Source organism: Chionomys nivalis, chromosome 3, assembly GCF_950005125.1.
Source record: "Chionomys nivalis chromosome 3, mChiNiv1.1, whole genome shotgun sequence".
NCBI classification, from domain to species: domain Eukaryota; kingdom Metazoa; phylum Chordata; class Mammalia; order Rodentia; family Cricetidae; genus Chionomys; species Chionomys nivalis.
Window position 1 is genome coordinate 110,545,778 of NC_080088.1, and position 17,874 is coordinate 110,563,651.

A 17,874-nucleotide genomic window follows, 5' to 3' on the forward strand; every position below is an offset into this window, starting at 1 on the left:
TGTTACTTCTTTGGTAGCTACTTGGTGTCTCCTTCAACACTGCCTGCTCTCTCTTTCTATCTCTGTTCGGATTTCCTGCCTGACTTTACTAAGCCATTGACCAAACCAGCTTTATTCATTAACCAACAAAAGTAACACATATACAGAAGGACATCCCACATCATCTCCCCCTTTCTATGTAAATAAAAAGGAAGATTTTTACTTTAACATAGTAAAATTACATATACAAAACAGTTATCAAGCAAGAGTTACAGTTACAATATTTAGTCTATTTGTATTTGGTTAAACTAAAGAGCATATTATCTATCCTATCTTTGTGAGTCTAAAGTTTTATATCTAATTTATCTTTTATCATAACTAAGGAAAACTATAATTATAAATAAATGTCTAGTCTTCAACTCCATCAAAGACTCCAGAATATTACCTAAGTTAACAGGAAGTGCATTATAAGCAACTTCCAAAGTTCTAGAAATGACAGAGACATCTTGCTGCCTGGACAGTCACCAAAGTTCTTCTGTAACATTGGGGCATCCATCTTCAGCCTACAGGCCTATAGTATCTGACAGACCTTTCAGTGAAGCAGGAAACTTGAAGATCTGCTTTGCCTTGTACTGGCAAAGTTCGTCAGTTGCTTTCTTCTGTGTTATGTTCCACCTTTCTTCTGTGAAGCAGAAACTCAGACGGACCACTTTACAGTGTTTGTGAGCATTATCCCACAGCACCCCAGCACTTGCACAGACCAACTAAAATAAAAACAGCCTGTCCATCCCCAGTTACATTCAGCTGATGCTGAGTTGTCTCTAAGTGACAGCATTGAGGGATATTTTCCTTGTTTTGAGTTTGTTTCTATACAGTATTGTTAAATCTTTTTGAAAAATGTGTTTAATTTAAAAAAAACAATTAAGTTAATTATTCTTTCAGAAATAGTAATTTTGTATACAGTGTGGACCTTGAGGCCAGCAACCTCTGCTCTGTTTGGAAAGTCTGACTTGTCAAGCATTACATGAGGAAATAGGTCAAGGGACCTGTTCAGCGACTCACGGTCTTCCCTGAGAAGATATGTTTTAAGTTTCTTGCTGGAGCTCTCCCTTTAGACTTCTTCAGCATCCTACTCAACTCTCTAGCATTCGAGAGGAGTTTTAGAGAGCTATTTCCTGAGCCTGGCAAGTGTCTCAGCCGTGAATGGTTGCCAGGGCACAAAGGCTGAAGGGATGGTTCTCTTCCAGTTTGTCCAGTGAAGGGTATTTGTGGCTTGCCCTAGAATATGGCACAGAGATACTCGGGGATTGAGTAGAAAGTAGTTATCTTCAGCACCAGGGTGTTGTGTAGAATAAAGACCTACTTTGTGTGTATTGACCTCAGTCACTTCCAGTCCTCTCACTCTGAGGCCAAACAGCACTCTGAATGTTTGCGTTTGAGAATGCAGCTGTGTGCGTGTACTCCTGTAAACTCAAACCAGCTTAGGACGTGCTATCTCTCATGCATCTCTTTTTCTTTCTTTTTTTTTTTTTTTTGGTCATGCATCTCTTGAGAGCGCATGTAACTTAAATTGGTAAACTGAATGTGTATCACTGTTGCGGGCCAGCTTCCCAGGGCAGCAGGGCTGAGGGGTATGTATCGTGTACAGTGTTTATGAATGTAGCCCTACCCCCAGCAGATCTGTAACAGAAGAAAACTGTGCTGCCAGCCTAAGAGTAGCCTTGGCTCACTCTGCAGGTCTGGGGTGGCCTGCCTGCCTGCCTGCCTTCCTTCCTTCCTTCCTTCCTTCCTTCCTTCCTTCCTTCCTTCCTTCCTTCCTTCCTTCCTTCCTTCCTTCCTTCCTTCCTTCTTCCTTCCTTTGCATTTTATTTATTTGGTTTTTCGAGACAGGGTTTTGCTGGAGCTTTGGGGCCTGTCCTGGAACTTGCTCTGTAGACCAGGCTGGCCTTGAACTCACAGAGATCCGCCTGCCTCTGCCTCCCAGGTTCTGGGATTAAAGGTGTGTGCCACCACCGCCTGGCATGGGGTGGCCTTTCAGATTTGCCCCAAATTAGATTGAAATGTCTAGGGTTTTTTTTCTTTCTTGCCCTTGTTTAGAGTTATATTTTCTTCATTTATTTATTATATGTGTATGTCACTGAACATGACCATATGGGTCTCAGTGATTAAACTGGAGTCATCAGGGTTGGCAGCAAGGGCATTTGCCCAGTGGGTGGTCTCAATGGCCCACTGTTGTTATACTCTTCATTGATCTGTCACTGGATGCAGTCCGTTCTAGGAAAGGGTGTGGTCCTGCAGGAGTGGTGCTGTCATTTTGGCAGTCCCTGAACTATCTCCTACCCTGCTCCTAGAAGCACATCTTCTCTCTACCGTCCTCCTTTCATCTCTGAAAGCAGTTTGTCGCAGACAGACCCACTGGATCTTTCCTTCCCTTCTCCATTTATTTCTGTCTGCTCTTCTAAGAACAGAAGTCTGTCTATCTGTGTGTGGGAGGCAAGACAAGAAATCCTCACACACAGAGAATGTGTTGAATTGCTATTTTGAACCTCAGAACACTTGCTCGGAGAAGAGACTGAAAGAGCCCAAATGAGCCACCTCGCTGGGAAGAATGGTGGGAGAAGACTCCCTGAGACTCTCAGCAGGGGCTCATCCTGGGAGAAGCTGAGCTTCCCATCATGAGACAGTAGGGCACTACTGGACTGGAGAGCACAGCATCCTGATGGCCGTTCACTCTCGACTGCAGGAAGCGAAATGGAAGATGCTGGGACCCTTGTTCAAGTGGCTTTACTGAGCCTAAGAAATCAGAATCAGTGTTGACTCTGAGTTTGTCTGTGGCCCTCATTTCACCCAAGCTTGTGTTTCTTAGCGTAAATGATGGGTTGAAAGTTAAAGTACCTAGTACGCTTTTTGTCCTGCCTTCCCCACTTCTTATTTTTGTTTTTTTGAAGATTTTTTTAAAATATTTATTTATTATGTATACAATGTTCTGTGTGTATGACTGCAGGCCAGAAGAGGGCACCAGACCTCATTACAGATGGTTGTGAGCCACCATGTGGTTGCTGGGAATTGAACTCAGGACCTTTGGAAGAGCAGGCAATGCTCTTAACCTCTGAGCTATCTCTCCAGCCCCCTTTTTGAAGATTTTTTAAAGTTTTATATGTATGAGTATTTTGTCTGTGTGTGTGTCTATGCAGTACATATGGAGGCCAGAAAGTACTGGATCCTCTGGAACTGGAGTTAAAGGCAGTTGTGAACTACCACGAGGGTAATGGGAATAGAACCTGAGTTCCCTACAAGAGCAGCCAGTGCTCTTAAGCTGAGCTGTCTTTAGCTCCCTTTCTTGTTTTTGATGTGAGTTCTTGGATCCTCTTCTGGTTTAATGTTCCCAATCATTGTAGGCTTTTTCTCTTAATAATAACCTTCCATTTCCCCTAGTCATCTGTATTTTCTTTTTCAACTTTAATTATGAAAAATGTCAAGCACATGCAGAACAGGACCACCCAGTGCAGTGTGCTCCTGTATCAAATACCGCTAGCGACGGGTTCTTGACTGCTCTTGTCTCAGCAATACTCCACACACCTTGTACAGTTTTCCAATATTTGTTTTCAAAACAGGTCAGACTGATCTCAAACTCTGTTTGCCTGCCTCAGTCTTCTGAGTTTGGAAATTATAGGCCTAGACTACTACACCTGGATACCCTAAATTGCTAGATTAGGTTTGGTTTTTGATTGTTTTGGACAAGGTCTCTTTATATAGACTGGTTTCAAGCTTCCAATCATCAGTCCTCTGCTCACTCGGTGACTGCTGGAGTTATAGGTGTATACCACCATTCTTGATGCCCTGAGGATTACTTTAAAAAAATTTACAATTTTTTTCTTTTCTTCTCCATTTTTTGTTTTTGTTTTAGAACAATTTACTATAATACCCAGGCTAGTCTTGAACTGGGCTCAAATGATTCTCTTGCCTCAGCCTCCTGAATGACTGCTACTACAGGAATGTACCAACCTGCCTGATTTATGAATATTTTTTACCTGAAAAAAATTATTATTATTATTCCTTATAAGTTGAAATGTTATTTTAAAATCAAACATATACATATAGCTAAGCATGGCTCAGCATGTAGGAGTATAGTGATATTTCATTTGTATTTTAATAAATAAAGCTTGTCTGAAGTTCAGAGAATAAAACAGCTGCCCTAGTCAGCCTTAAAGACCAGGCAGTGGGGCTAGAGAGATGGCTCAGAGGTTAAGAGCACTGACTGTTCTTTCAGAGGTCCTGAGTTCAATTCCCAGCAACCACATGGTGGTTTGCAACCATCTGTAATAAGATCTGGTGCCCTCTTCTGGCCTGCATGCATACATACAGACAGAACACTATATACATAATAAATAAATCTTAAAAAAAAAAAAAAAAGACCAGGCAGTGGTGTGACACACACCTTTAATCTCAGGAACCATGTTAGTTTGCCACAGAAACTGGGCAGTAGTGGTGCACGCCTTTAATCCCAGCACTAGAGAGAAATATAAGATGGGAGGAGGAGACAGCTCTCACACACAGTCTCATTCTGAGATTCCTGGAGGCAGAATCACCATTTCATATTGAGGTAGAGGTAAGAACCAGTGACTGGTTGTTGTGCTTTTCTGTCTCTTGGTTTTTATTTATCATACTACACAGGAGACTGAAGAGCGAGCACTAGTTTGAGGCCAGTCTGAGCTACACATCATGACCTTGTCTCGGCACCTCATCCAGTCTGTCTGTCCTGTATTTGTACAGGAATCCGTATAAAATGGTTCCTCCTCCCGTTGGGCTCATTGAGGAAACACTGAAATGATCTGGTGTGTCTTTCTTTATGGTTATTATACCCATATCAGTGTTTGCAAATTGGTAGAAGTAGACACAGTTTTTATTATTTTCTACAAAAATTATATTGTTGAGAAAATGAATCTTGTACAGATTACTCAAACTTGCTTCTCTCCTAAGTCATCTTTATTGAGGTATAATTTACATGAAATAAAATTTACCCTTCATGTGTGTATGGCTTGGTGAATATTTAGTTTTGATCTTGCTATGTAGCCCTGGCTGGCCTGGTACTCACCTTGTAGTACTATGTAGTAGCACTCACTAGGATTGCTTAGAAATAACATAGACCTACCTCTGCCTTCTGAGTGCTGGGATCAAAGGCATATGCCATCAACCCAGTCCATCTTTGTGAGTTTGGTAAACATGTGTCAATCTCTACACCAAATGTAATGGCATGTGCCTATAATCTCAGCACTTTAGAAGACAAGACAAAAGGATCATGAGTTTAAGATAAATTTGAGGCCCGGTGGTGGCGGCGCACACTTTTAAGAGTTTGAGGCCAGCCTGGCTGCAGAGCAAGTGTCAGGACAAAGTCACACAGAGAAACCCTGTCTTGGGGGGGAAGAAAAGATAATTTTAAGATAAGAGTTTCAGGACAACCAGGGCTACACAGAGAAACCATGTCTGAAAAAAATAAAAAAAAGGAGAAAGCAACAGCAACAACAAACAAATTCTAATCTTGGTTGATTTTTTTCTTTCAAAATTTCATCTTTTGTGAATGTGCATGTGTGTATTGGAACTCTTGTGAGAAGCGTGTTCTACAATCCTTACCTGAATTTTTTTTTTTTTTTTTTTTTATCAAAGTAGGTCTTTTAAATAATTGGTTACTACCTAATCTCTGAAAAATTCCTTACGTTTTCTAGTCCTGTAATTTTGGGTGGTTTTTTTTTTGTTGTTGTTTGTTTTTTGGTTTGGGTTTTTTTTGAGACAGGGTTTCTTTGTGGCTTTGGAGCCTGTCCTGGAACTAGCTCTTGTAGACCAGGCTGACCTTGAACTCACAGAGGTCCACCTGCCTCTGTCTCCCGAGTGTGCCACCACCGCCCAGCTTAGTCCTGTAATTTTGATATTACTACTAGGCCATATAAATGGAATCAAAGCAATATAGAACCTTATCTGTAATCACAATAACTATAAATGATTAAAATATTCCAACTGAAATATATGATTTAATTTTTTTTAAAAGTATGATCTAACAATATGCTGTCTACAAGAGATGGTTTACTTTTAGAAACACAAAGAAATTGAAAGTAAGAGAATGGAAGATGACACACCATGCATACAGTAACCAAAGGTACACTGAAGAGGATAGACCAGATTCTGACAAAATACACCTTATGGCAGAAATTGTTACTATATACAAAGAAAGAAAACTCTCAACTGTTCATGATGATATAACATTTATAAATTAATGTCTACCTCACAATAAAAGCCCAAAAGAAGTAAAGCAGAAACTAACAATTTAAAAAAGGAGAAGGCCAATAGGACTGGAGGTTGTTACTCATGTAGCCCAGTCTGGCCTCAAACTTACTGTGTAGCTGAGGCTGGCTTTGAACTCTTCCTTTCTGCTTCTGCCTCCCACATACTGAGATGGCAGGCATGTGAATTGATGGCAGTTTGTTCTTTTCTTTTGTTTGATTGTTTTTTGAGACAGAGTCTCTCTGTATAGCCCTGGCTGTCCTGAAATTCACTGTGTAGACAAGGCTGACCATGTACTCAGAGAGATTCACCTGCCTCAGCCTCTGCTTCTGCTTTGGTCCCGAGTGCTGGGTCTAAAGGTGTGTGTCACCATGCCAGACCAGAAGTTGCTTTCTAGTGCTCTTTACCAAAAGGAAGTAACAGTCCTTGGATAAGTGGCTAATTTTAGAGTTTACGGTAGCAGAGTCTGAAACATTTTGTTTATGAGACAGCAAGAAAGTGTGGAAAGAATGATGAGGATTCATCAAAAGCATATCAAATCAAATGTGAACCAGTTTGGTCATCAAAAGAAGTAAGACAGACGGGGTGGTGGTAGTGCTCTCCTTTAATCTTAGCACTCAAGAGGCAGCTGCAGGTGCATCTCTGAGTTTGAGGCCAGCCTGGTCTACAGAACAAGTCCCAGGACATCCAGGACTACACAGAGAAACTGTGTCTCAAAAATCAAAGCAATAGCAATGACAAACAAATTCTAATCTTTGTTGATTTTATTCTTTTAAAATGTTGTATTTCCTCCTTTGTAAGTGTGCATGTTGCACTGTGTTGGAACGCTTATTCTCATATTCTACATTTCAACTCTTTTGTTTATTTTGTGGGATGTTGAGACAGAATCTTGCTATGTATCCCTTGCTGTCTTGAAATTCTCTGGGTAGACTGTAATGGATTAATAAAAAATGCTGCTGGATTCCCGGTGGCTGCAGCAGCAGAAACGCTGTAGGTCCCCGAGAGGCAGCAGTGGGCCATGTGGCAGCAGGCAGCTGTCCCAGGCAGGGACGGTGCAGTTCCCCTAGTGGCTGCAGCAGGCCACGAGGAGAGACAGACAGATGGGCATGCCACAAGACCAAGCCATAGCTCTGCCAAGGCGGCTGGTCCCGGGAGGGAGCTCAGCTGTGTGGGTGAGAGACAGAGACATGGATAGGCACGTCATGCAGAGTGAGGTTGGATATTTATTTAGTGGGTTATGGAGGGGGAAGGGGAGAAGAGCAGAGAGGAAGAGAGAAGGGAGAGACAGAAGCTGCCTCTTTGAGAGGGAGACGGAAAAGAAAGAAACTCAGGCTGCAAGCAGGAAGATCTGCCTGCCTCAGTGTTGGTCGGGGGAGTGGGCATGGCTTGTCTCTTAAAGAGACAGAACAGATCATTACATAGACCAGGCTAGACTCAAACTCATGGGTCCCGCATGAAAAAAAAGTTGTATTTTTGAGACAAGGCTTCATTATGTAACCCAGATAGCACTTAAACTCACAGAAATCTTCCTGCTTCAGCCTTCTAAATTTTGGGATTACAGATCTGAGCTGTCACGTCTGTCTTAATTCTTTTTTTTTTTTTTCTTTCTTTTTTTGGTTTTTCGAGACAGGGTTTCTCTGTGGTTTTGGAGCCTGTCCTGGAACTAGCTCTTGTAGACCAGGCTGGCCTCGAACTCACAGAGATTCACCTGCCTCTACCTCCCGAGTGCTGGGATTAAAGGCGTGCGCCACCACCGCTCGGCTCGTTTTAATTCTTTAATTGTAAAATAAAACTATAAATTTTTTATAATTTATATATAAATTATAAAATGGACACAATGGCACATACCTCTAATCCTAGCACAGGGACAGCTGAGGCAGGAGGATTATTGTGTGTTTGGGGTTAGAGCATGAAACCCTGCCTCAGAAGCAACAAAAGAGGAAGGAGGCAGGGAGAAAGGAGGAGAAAAGATGGGAGCCTTTCTCAGCCCTGCATCTTTCACTTCAGATGTTATCCTTGCTTCTCTTCATTTTCATTTTCAAAGTTGCCGTCCTCTGTTTTTATTCTTTTCTTAAAAACTTTAAAACAGCCAGGAGATGGTGCACGCCTTTTATCCCAGCACTCGGGAGGCAGAGGCAGGCGGATCTCTGTGAGTTCGAGACCAGCCTGGTCTACAAGAGCTAGTTCTAGGACAGGCTCCAAAACCACAGAGAAACCCTGTCTTGAAAAACCAAAAACAAAAACTTATTTCTATGAATTATACATGCAGGAAAAGTATGATCTTATTACTTTGTGTGTGTGTGTGTGTGTGTGTGTGTGTGTGTGTGTGTGTGTGTGTACACCATAGTTGTGGGTGGAGGTCAGAGGACAACTTGTAGCAGTTGGTTCTCTCCTTTTGCCATGTGGTTTCTGGGGATTGAACTCAGGTCACCAGTCACCAGGCTTAGCCACTGTGCCTTTGCTTATTGGTCACTTTGCTAGCCCTCCAAGCCTGTGTGAAGGACTGGAAAGCAGAGTGGCTCCGGTGAGAAACTTGGATAATAAACCTTTTAGATTTCATGATAAATGTGCTCTGATACTCAATGTACACACATGCACACTTACGTTTTTTTTAAGCTGGTCAAGGTGGTTTGTGTCTGTATAACAGCAGCAAGTATCTTTACTTGCTGAGACGTCTTCCTGGTCCTTGTTTGTGATATTTTATGGAGGAATACTAGCAGCGGGATTTTATAACAGAATGAGAGAGCTGCAGGGAGCTCTTCTGTAGCCTTGTTCTGTAGATGATGGGCAAGTGTCTACTAGGTGTGCTGAATCAGTAGATGAATCACAGGTGCTTTGCCAAGAACACGTGGCCTCTTTCCTGACTTTTGCAACTTCCTGACACCCCTCTGATCTAAGTAAAGCAGCCAGAATGCTAATGGTGGAGCTGTCATTCAGTGAGCAAATGTTTATTGAAAGTTTAACATGTACTATATAGGGCTGGGCGCGGTAACCTTAACCTATACCCCAACACCGGTGGACAAAGAGTTCAAAGCCATTTTTGGTGTTGGGTCCACAGATGGGGGAGGGCGTGTGGCGCAAAGATGGGGACAGATCACTGAAGTCTAGTAAACCAGAAGCAAACTATTGCAGGAAAAAGTAAAAAATTAAAAAAATAAATCTCCATGGGGCACACACACACAAAAAAGCTTATCAGCTAGCTGAGACCACAGCCAGATATGGACTTGTAAGGCTGTGGCAAATGCTGATTTTCGACTCCTCTTTTTTATAGTAAACATTAGTAAGTAACAAAGGAATTTTTACAATCTTGATGTGAAACTTAGACACAAATTGCCCTTTTTTGCAATTTCCATTAACAATATTTTTCACTTAAATTAGTGTTTGTATTCAGTTCATTGTTTTTCCTTGGCATTCCTTGATAGTGCTTACCAAGGCTCTGCACCTCCTCTGACACTGCCAGTTTTGCATAGCAGGAAAGGACATGGAACGATATAAAACGAAAAAGTCAAAAGTCATGTACATCCCATCATTTAAAAGTTAACTCAGCTCATATCAGTTGCTGGTCATGAGTTCCCAGGGGTATCTAAAAGCTGATCCTCAGTTTGCTGAGCGACCCTAAGATTGCAGAGGGCCACTTCAGCCTCGCAAATAGAGCTATGGGTTGTAAAGCAGAGTATCCCACTGTTAACCGTTAATCCTTAAGTTGCTGAGAAAGCTGCTGACAGCCTGCTCTCTTCTCCTAGGTCTACAACTTTATATTTTTTTATTTCTACATTCTTATTTCTGGAATCTACATTTCTTTACTCTTATTCTTGGACTCTTCCATTGACCACATAGCAGATTTAGGCCAGCCTGGACTACATGAGACTGTGCTGGAAAGGAACTGGGTGTGGTGGTGCACACCTACAGTCTCAACATTGGAGAGTCGGAGGAGGTGGAGCTGGGTGTGGTGGTGCACACCTACAGTCTCAACATTGGAGAGTCGGAGGAGGTGGAGCTGGGTGTGGTGGTGCACACCTACAGTCTCAACATTGGAGAGTCAGAGGAGGTGGAGCTGGGTGTGGTGGTGCACACCTACAGTCTCAACATTGGAGAGTCGGAGGAGGTGGAGCTGGGTGTGGTGGTGCACACCTACAGTCTCAACATTGGAGAGTCGGAGGAGGTGGAGCTGGTCTTGATACTGAGTTGCAAGCCAGCAGGGGTTACATGATGAGACCCTGTCTCAAAAAAAAAGTATTATATTCTAATCTATAATCTTTATTCTGTTGCTATAATCTGATTTAATATTTCTGATTCTCAGGCGGTGACTTCTTGCTGGCGTCTGCTGCCCTGGAGCGGGTTGTGTGGCCTCTGTGGACTTATTATCAACTGAACTCTTTCTGTTTTTGTTTTTCAGCTGGAAGAAGAAAGATCTGTACTCAATAATCAGTTGTTAGAAATGAAAAAGAGGTAGGCTCTCTGTATGTTTAATGATGCGTGTGTTTAACAAGGAAAACTTCAGAACGTGTTATGTGTGCTAGTTTACAGAAAACAGTCAGCTTCATATATTTAGAAAGTGGCATTGTATTTTTTCTTAATATTTATTTATTTATTATGTATATAAGATTCTGTCTGTGTGTATACCTGCAGGCCAGAAGAGGGCACCAGACCTCATTACAGATGGTTGTGAACCACCATGTGGTTGCTGGGAATTGAACTCAGGACCTCTGGAAGAGCAGGCAATGCTCTTAACCGCTGAGCCATCTCTCCAGCCCGACATTGTGGTATTTTAGTGCTCACAATTGACAAGTTATGAAGATCCATTTGTGCAAGTTTCAAAAATTTAAAATTTTAAGCCATTTTTGACTGCACTTACTCAGAAGTGCTCTACTAAATTTAGATTGCCTCATATTAATGGTTTTAGTAATGAGCATTATTATAATTGTAGTTATAGTAATCACTTTAGATATAATACTGATTTTAATTATGGGAAAGCTTGATTTTTTTCATTAATAAATAATACCACTTTGTTTCTATTATTCATTATCCCTCCATAATATTTTATAACTTCCCAAACTCTTTTGAGTAAAAATAAATGGGGTCCATAGAAATGAAATATTTAGGCCAGGTCAGAGTAAAATATGCGTATATTCTAGCATTCAGGAGACTGAGTCTGGAAGATCATATTTGAATCTAACATTGCAAAATCCTGCTTTATAAAAACTTAAATAAGAGCTGGGCAGTGGTAGAGCACGCCTTTAATGTCAGCACTTGGGAGGGGAGGCAGATGGTCTTTGAGTTCGAGGCCAGCCTGGTCTACAGAGTTCCAGGACAGCCAGGGCTATATAATGAGACCCCATCACAAATAAATAATTTAATTAAGTAATTAAAATAAATTAGGGGCTAAGAATATAGCTCAGCGATAGAGAGCTTGCGTCCCATGTATGATCTACTGTGTTCATCTCACACCCACAACAAACAACAAAACCATCTACAATCCTTAGGAGTGAGAGAATCGGTAGTTCATACCAAGTTTGAGGCCCTGTGCTTTAAAAAAGAACAGAGGAAAGAGATTCAGCCTACCTCCAAGTTTTCCCATGCTCTTAGGAAGTGCTTTTCGTGTCAGAGCAGAGGTTTCCCTGCCCTTCTGGTGTCTGACAGATGTGCTTCACACTTGGGAATTCAAGGTTTTATTTAGCCTACAAAAACATTTGGATTGCACAATGCAGACTGCTGTATTTTTGAAGCTGTCAGGCCTTGGCCCAGGGAAAGCTTTTCCCTTCTCTCTGGCTTAATTAAGAAGTACTTCCCCAGGCGGTGGTTGCTCACATATTTAATCCTAGCACTCTAGGAGGCAGAGGCCAGCAGAACTCTGTGAGTTCAAGGCCAGCCTGGTCTACCAAGTGTGTTTCAGGACAGCCAGGACTACACAGTGAAACCCTATCTCGAAAACACACACACAAAGAAATTCTTGGGAAAAAAAAATCAAAAAAAAAAAAAAAAAAAAAGAAAAAAAGAAATTCTTGGGCTCCTTTGTTGAATTTCTCCAAGATCTTTACATTCTAGACTGCACAAGTATCTCACCATGGCCGTGCTTATCCTGGACAGAAAAATAATGAGGCCTTATTCCTGTAGTTTCCCAAATGGGGCCAAATGAATGAAAATGGGCTGATGAAATATGTAATCCCTTTACATTTAACAACACTTTTTAATTCACCAATCTGTATAATCTCAAAACACCCCAGTGGAAGATGTGGTAGGGTATGCATTTTTTGAGGATGAAGCAGAAGCCCCCAGACCAGAATTTAGCTAAGCACTCAGGCCCATGAGTTCCATGTGCAGGCTTGAGACCTAGAGCTTCAGGTTTCTGTGTTCTTTTTCCCCTAAACCTTGTATTTATTACTGACTCGTGAAAGATTGTATACTTCCTGGGTCCTAACTTCTCATGTGACTGACTAAATTATGTTTAGCAAAGTGTCTCTCAAAAATTGCTCCTAATTTAAGCCAGACTAGTATCTACTGGGGAGGCTGAGTGAAGTGTGAGGGTCACAAGTTCAAGGATAGCCCTAAGCAATTTAATGAGATCTGTCTGGAAGTGCAAGCTCTAGAAGGGCTCCAGAGAGTCAGTGGTAGGATGCTTGCCCACACATGGAAGCCCCAGTTTGTCTCCTGCCACCAAAGCCAAACACTGAAGTTACTCCTGCTAATTTTTTTGTTTGTTTGTTTTTTGTTTTTTGAGATAGGGTTTCTCTGTAGCTTTGGAGCCTGTCCTGGAACTAGTTCTTGTAGACCAGGCTAGCCTTGAACTCACAGAGGTAGCGCACCTCTGCCTCTGGAGTGCTGGGATTAAAGGCGTGCACCACCACTGCCCGGCCACTCCTGCTAATTTTGATGAACAAACATAAAGAGAATAATTTTTCTGAAATCGAAAAAGTTATAAATTTAATTTCTATACTTAAACTTATTTTCTCTTGTTAATCAACCCTCATGGACAGTTGTTTCTGTTTTGGAAGACTGAATTTGAATGTATTTTTTTTTTTGGTTTTTCGAGACAGGGTTTCTCCGTAGCTTTTGGTTCCTGTCCTGGAACTAGCTCTTGTAGACCAGGCTGGCCTCGAACTCACAGAGATCCGCCTGCCTCTGCCTCCCGAGTGCTGGGATTAAAGGCGTGCGCCACCATCGCTCGGCTTGAATGTATTTTAAAATAACAAGTTAGACCCATAAATACCTCCCAAATGTAAATTTGATAAGAATTCCTCTGCGATGTATACTGTGATGGCTAACTCTGTCTGCCTAGAGGACTAAAGTTTTATATGATCTTGGCATAAATACCTTCCAAAAGCTTAAGTCATAAAAGCACACAAATGTCCTTTGTTGGTGCAGAGTAAAACCCCTGTCTTTGGTTCACATTAGAAGGGAAGGCAGGAAATGACTGTGTTCTCCATGGCCATGATAGGAGCTTGCAGGACCCCCACCATCAGGTGAAGCAGTCACTGAGGAGTCAGTGTGAGTGCCCCAGCCCAGCTGATGTAAGGTCCTGGTTTCTATACAGCACCTCCCACACTAGGAAAAACCTTTTGTGGTTCTGAGGATTTCAGAGCTGCTCTGCACCAAGGAGTAAATTTAAACTGTAAGCTAAAGACTGGCGAGGTGGCTCAGTGGGTAAGAGGACTTGCTGCCAAGCCTGACAACCAGAGCTCCATCCTTCAGACCCATGTAGGAAAAGGAAAGACCTGATTCCAACCAGTTGTTCTTTGACCTCCACACCCATAGTATGCACTCCTACACACGTGCATAATAATGAATGATGAGTTAATGAATAAATAGAATAACTTTAAATTATAAATTTCGCATGGTAGAATATGCCTGTAATCCCATCACTTGAGGGTAGAAGGCCAGCCTGGCTACGTGAGACTATCTTAGAGATCAGTAGTGTCCTCCTGTATTTGCTTTGTGGTTTTGGTATCTGTGGACATTGTATTGCAGGCAATATGTAGTGAACATTTTTCTCTGAATTTAAAACTGTGATCATTTGAAAAATTGGGTACAGTTGAACACACATCTTTAAGAACAGGTTCCAGGCAGTGCATTGTCTCATACCTTTAATCCCAGCACTAGGGAGACAGAGGCAGGAGGATCTTTCCGAGTTCAGGCCCAGGCTGGTCTATACAGTGAGTTTCAGACCAGTCAGGCTTACATAGTGACCCTGTCTTCAAACCAAACAAAAATAGGAGAGGGGGAAACAGGTTTCCAGGGATGTAGCTGGTAAGGCACAGTTGTCTCACTGCTGAACTGGAGGCCCCTGCTCCTCCACAGCTGCCCAGGTTGATGCACCCTAGGGAGCTAGCTTGGCTCCCTGTTTGCTCTGAGCTTTTTAATGTCAAACAAGGAACAGCAAAGCCAAAGTTTTAGACATGGGTTTATGGGGGGTCTTAATTCAAGCGGTAGTACAGAATGTAAGCCCTGTGAGGAATGCAAGTCCTGCCTCCACTTCTGAAGCGGCCTGCGCTGCCCAGCTCATCAGCTCCCTGTGGGTTGTAACTGTCTGACTGTCTCCGAGCTTGCGCTACTTACCAGTGCTCACCTCATCCTCTCTTTTCCCTTTCCTACTCTTGCTTCCTTTGCTATATCTGTGTGTCTTTCATGGTAAGACTAAAGAAAGTCTATCCACGTTATAATAAATAAATCTCATATATTTTTAGTAAACCAAATTGTTGTATATATTTTTGGCTGCCTTTGTCCCTCTGTGTCTTGCTTTTGTTTTGTAAAATATGCTCAGCAATGTATGCACACACACATACACACACCCCTACACACTCACACTTAGACATGTACTTCTTTTTTATATCGACATACAGCAAAGAACTTGGGTACAAATTTAGTTCTCCTTACTGTATTTGCATTTTTCTTCATGTTTCTAATATTTGGTTCTTATCACCTTGCATTTTAAAGCCTGCCCAGTAACACTTTAAGGTATTTGCTTCATTACTGAACTTTATTTCTTATTTAAGTAGTAAGAGAAGAATCTGAGCGACATGTTCCCTTGAGGGATGGACAGGAGATTCTGCGCTGAAGTCCTTCTTTCATACCGTTATCTCCCCTTCTCACCAACATGGCTTCTCACACATCAGTAATGTTGGCATAGATGCTTTAATTCAGCCCCTCTTAGTTTGTACAGAGGAATTAGGGCAGAGAAATTGTCACACTGAAGATCTGTCACAGAGGCGAGCTGCCAAGCCTCCTCTGAGCCCTGTCATCTGGTAGACCTCCTGCTTGCTTTCTTTCTTTCTTTCTTTTTCTTTCTTTCTTTCTTTCTTTCTTTCTTTCTTTCTTTCTTTCTTTCTTTCTTTCTTACTTTCTTTCTCTTTTTCTTATTTTAACACATACTGTGTGTTGGGGGTGGGGGAGGATTCTTACCATGTGGCTTCTCAGGACCAACTGATCAGACTTGGTGGCAGTGACTTCACTGCTGAGCCATCTCTTTATTCAGCTTGTCTCCTTTTGCTTGATTTTTATAGGGAACATCCTGTCTCCATCTTAGCAAGGTGCGTGGCTCAGGGTTGTGTTGGTGACATTTCTGCTGGTTACTGGTGACTTTCCCTCCCTGATGCTAAGTGCCCGTGGGATCTTAGCTGACTAGGTCTTTGAGCACAGGAGAATTCACATCTGTTTTCAACAAACCCTAGTCCTGCTAATTTTTAGAAAGTTAAAACTTTAAAAAAAAATTCAAATCTGAATGCTACTTGAAATAAACAAAGCTCCAGAATTCATATTCATTCTCTCTCTCTCTCTCTCTCTCTCTCCTGACTAAATTATGTTTAGCAAAGTGTCTCTCAAAAATTGCTCCTAATTTAAGCCAGACTAGTATCTACTGGGGAGGCTGAGTGAAGTGTGTTTCTCTTTCTCGAGACAGGGTTTCTCTGTGGTTTTGGAGCCTGTCCTGGAACTATCTCTTGTAGACCAGGCAGGTCTTGAACTCACAGATCTGCCTCCTGAGCGCTGGGATTAAAGGTGTGTGCCACCACTGCCCGGCTCAGGAGAACAAAATACTATGTTTCAGAGAAATCACAAGGAGCCCAGGTTTCCTGCATCTTTCTTTGGGTGGCACCAGAGCTTTACTTTCCACACTGCAAAAGTTCCTGTTTGTTCCTCCCACTCCAGAAGCCCCACCTGAGTCCAAGATGGCCCCATTTCCTAGCGCTCACCCAGAACTTGACAGCACCGGTGCCCCTTCCCAGGGTTACTAATTTAGAACACTTCTGGAAAGTCTCAGATTCTTCTCCTCCTACTTATCATTCTGGAGTGTAAAGGTGTAAGCCACACAATGAGACCAATACAACACGTTTATTTCCATCTTTGTGTAGAATTTCAGTTTGCCATGAGCCATGAGAATTTTGTAATTCATGTGCCGGATACCTTGGGTCTCACTAACCAGCCATTTCTCTGCCATCTCTAACTTGGCCCTCCCTGTCCTATTCCCCCAGGTGAACTGAAAACAGACCAAATGCCACTTGCTCTGCATTCACTCACCTGCCTGCTTCTCCTAGTTACAAACTCTTGCTGGTGACCACCTCCATGGTGCAGTGTCTGAGATTGTGTGGCCTGAGCGCTAGCCTGAGACACTTTTCTCTTGTTTTGTTTTCCCTGAAGTAATTCAGTGACACAAGATCTGTTTATTAAAAATTAAGAACTTTTAATTTAAAAAAATTTATAAAGGTAGTGTAGCCAGTTCATTTCCCTAGTCAGCTGCCCCACTATGAACATGTCACATAGCCTCAGCACCTGTGCCCAAACCACAAAGTCATTGCCCCTCGGCTCTTTGCGGTTGTCATTTCCCTCATCCAGGATCCAGGCTAGGGAATAACACTGCGCTCGTGTGGTCCTGTCTCTGCAGACCTGTGACCGTCCCTAAGTCCTGCCTTTCATAACTCAGCATGTTCATATTTCGCAGCACACCTTCAAATACACATGCACATCATACATGTGCATACCCTGCCTGCTCTCCTTTGGGCTGACTCCCTGTGTCCTGCCCAGCCTCTTTGTGTCCCCCTCAACCCTGTCCTCCCTCAACCTGGACTCCAGTCCAGTGGACAGTTCTCCAGAGGTCTCTCCTGCCCTCTAGTGAGCCAGCAGAAAACAGGAACTCGGCTCTGCGAAACCCCTCACTTCTGCTTTGCCCATAGCCTTTCTGCAGTTCAGTTCTAAAAGCAGCCCTGTGCCTTCTTCAGATTGGTTGAAATGCAGTTATCTTTCAGTTTGAATAATATTTATCTTTGCTACTGTTTTGGCTCACACAATCTTAAAAACACAAGCTCAGAACTTACTAAAAAGTTACTGAAATTAGTGAGAACCAACTGATACTTCCAGCATCAGACCGCTCTGCATGACATCTGTAACTGCTTTGCATGTGTGTATTTTAATCGTCACTGCTTGGTAATTATGTATTCCAGAAGTAACAGTATTCAAGGTGGGGTTCTAATTGCTGTGATTTTTGGGGGGGCGGTACAACAGTTTTTAAAGACCTACCTCTTCCAACAGTATTAACTTGTCTTTTTGAGTTCAAATGGACACAATGACATGCAGGTTCTGCATGCCTGTGCATAGCTAAACCTTTTCTCCCTCGCAGTAAGTAAAATTTAC

The 17,874-nt window shown here is 42.3% G+C and overlaps 1 protein-coding gene across 4 annotated transcripts in view; it reads left to right on the forward strand.

Moving 5' to 3' along the window:
- Clip1 (CAP-Gly domain containing linker protein 1) overlaps positions 1-17,874 on the forward strand; it is a 104,887-nt gene that overhangs the window by 80,352 nt on the left and 6,661 nt on the right. For all 4 annotated transcript variants that reach the window (XM_057765884.1, XM_057765885.1, XM_057765883.1 and 1 more), the window contains one exon: positions 10,652-10,704. In XM_057765884.1, the coding sequence (XP_057621867.1) occupies positions 10,652-10,704 (53 nt within the window). The remainder of the gene's footprint in view (positions 1-10,651; positions 10,705-17,874) is intronic.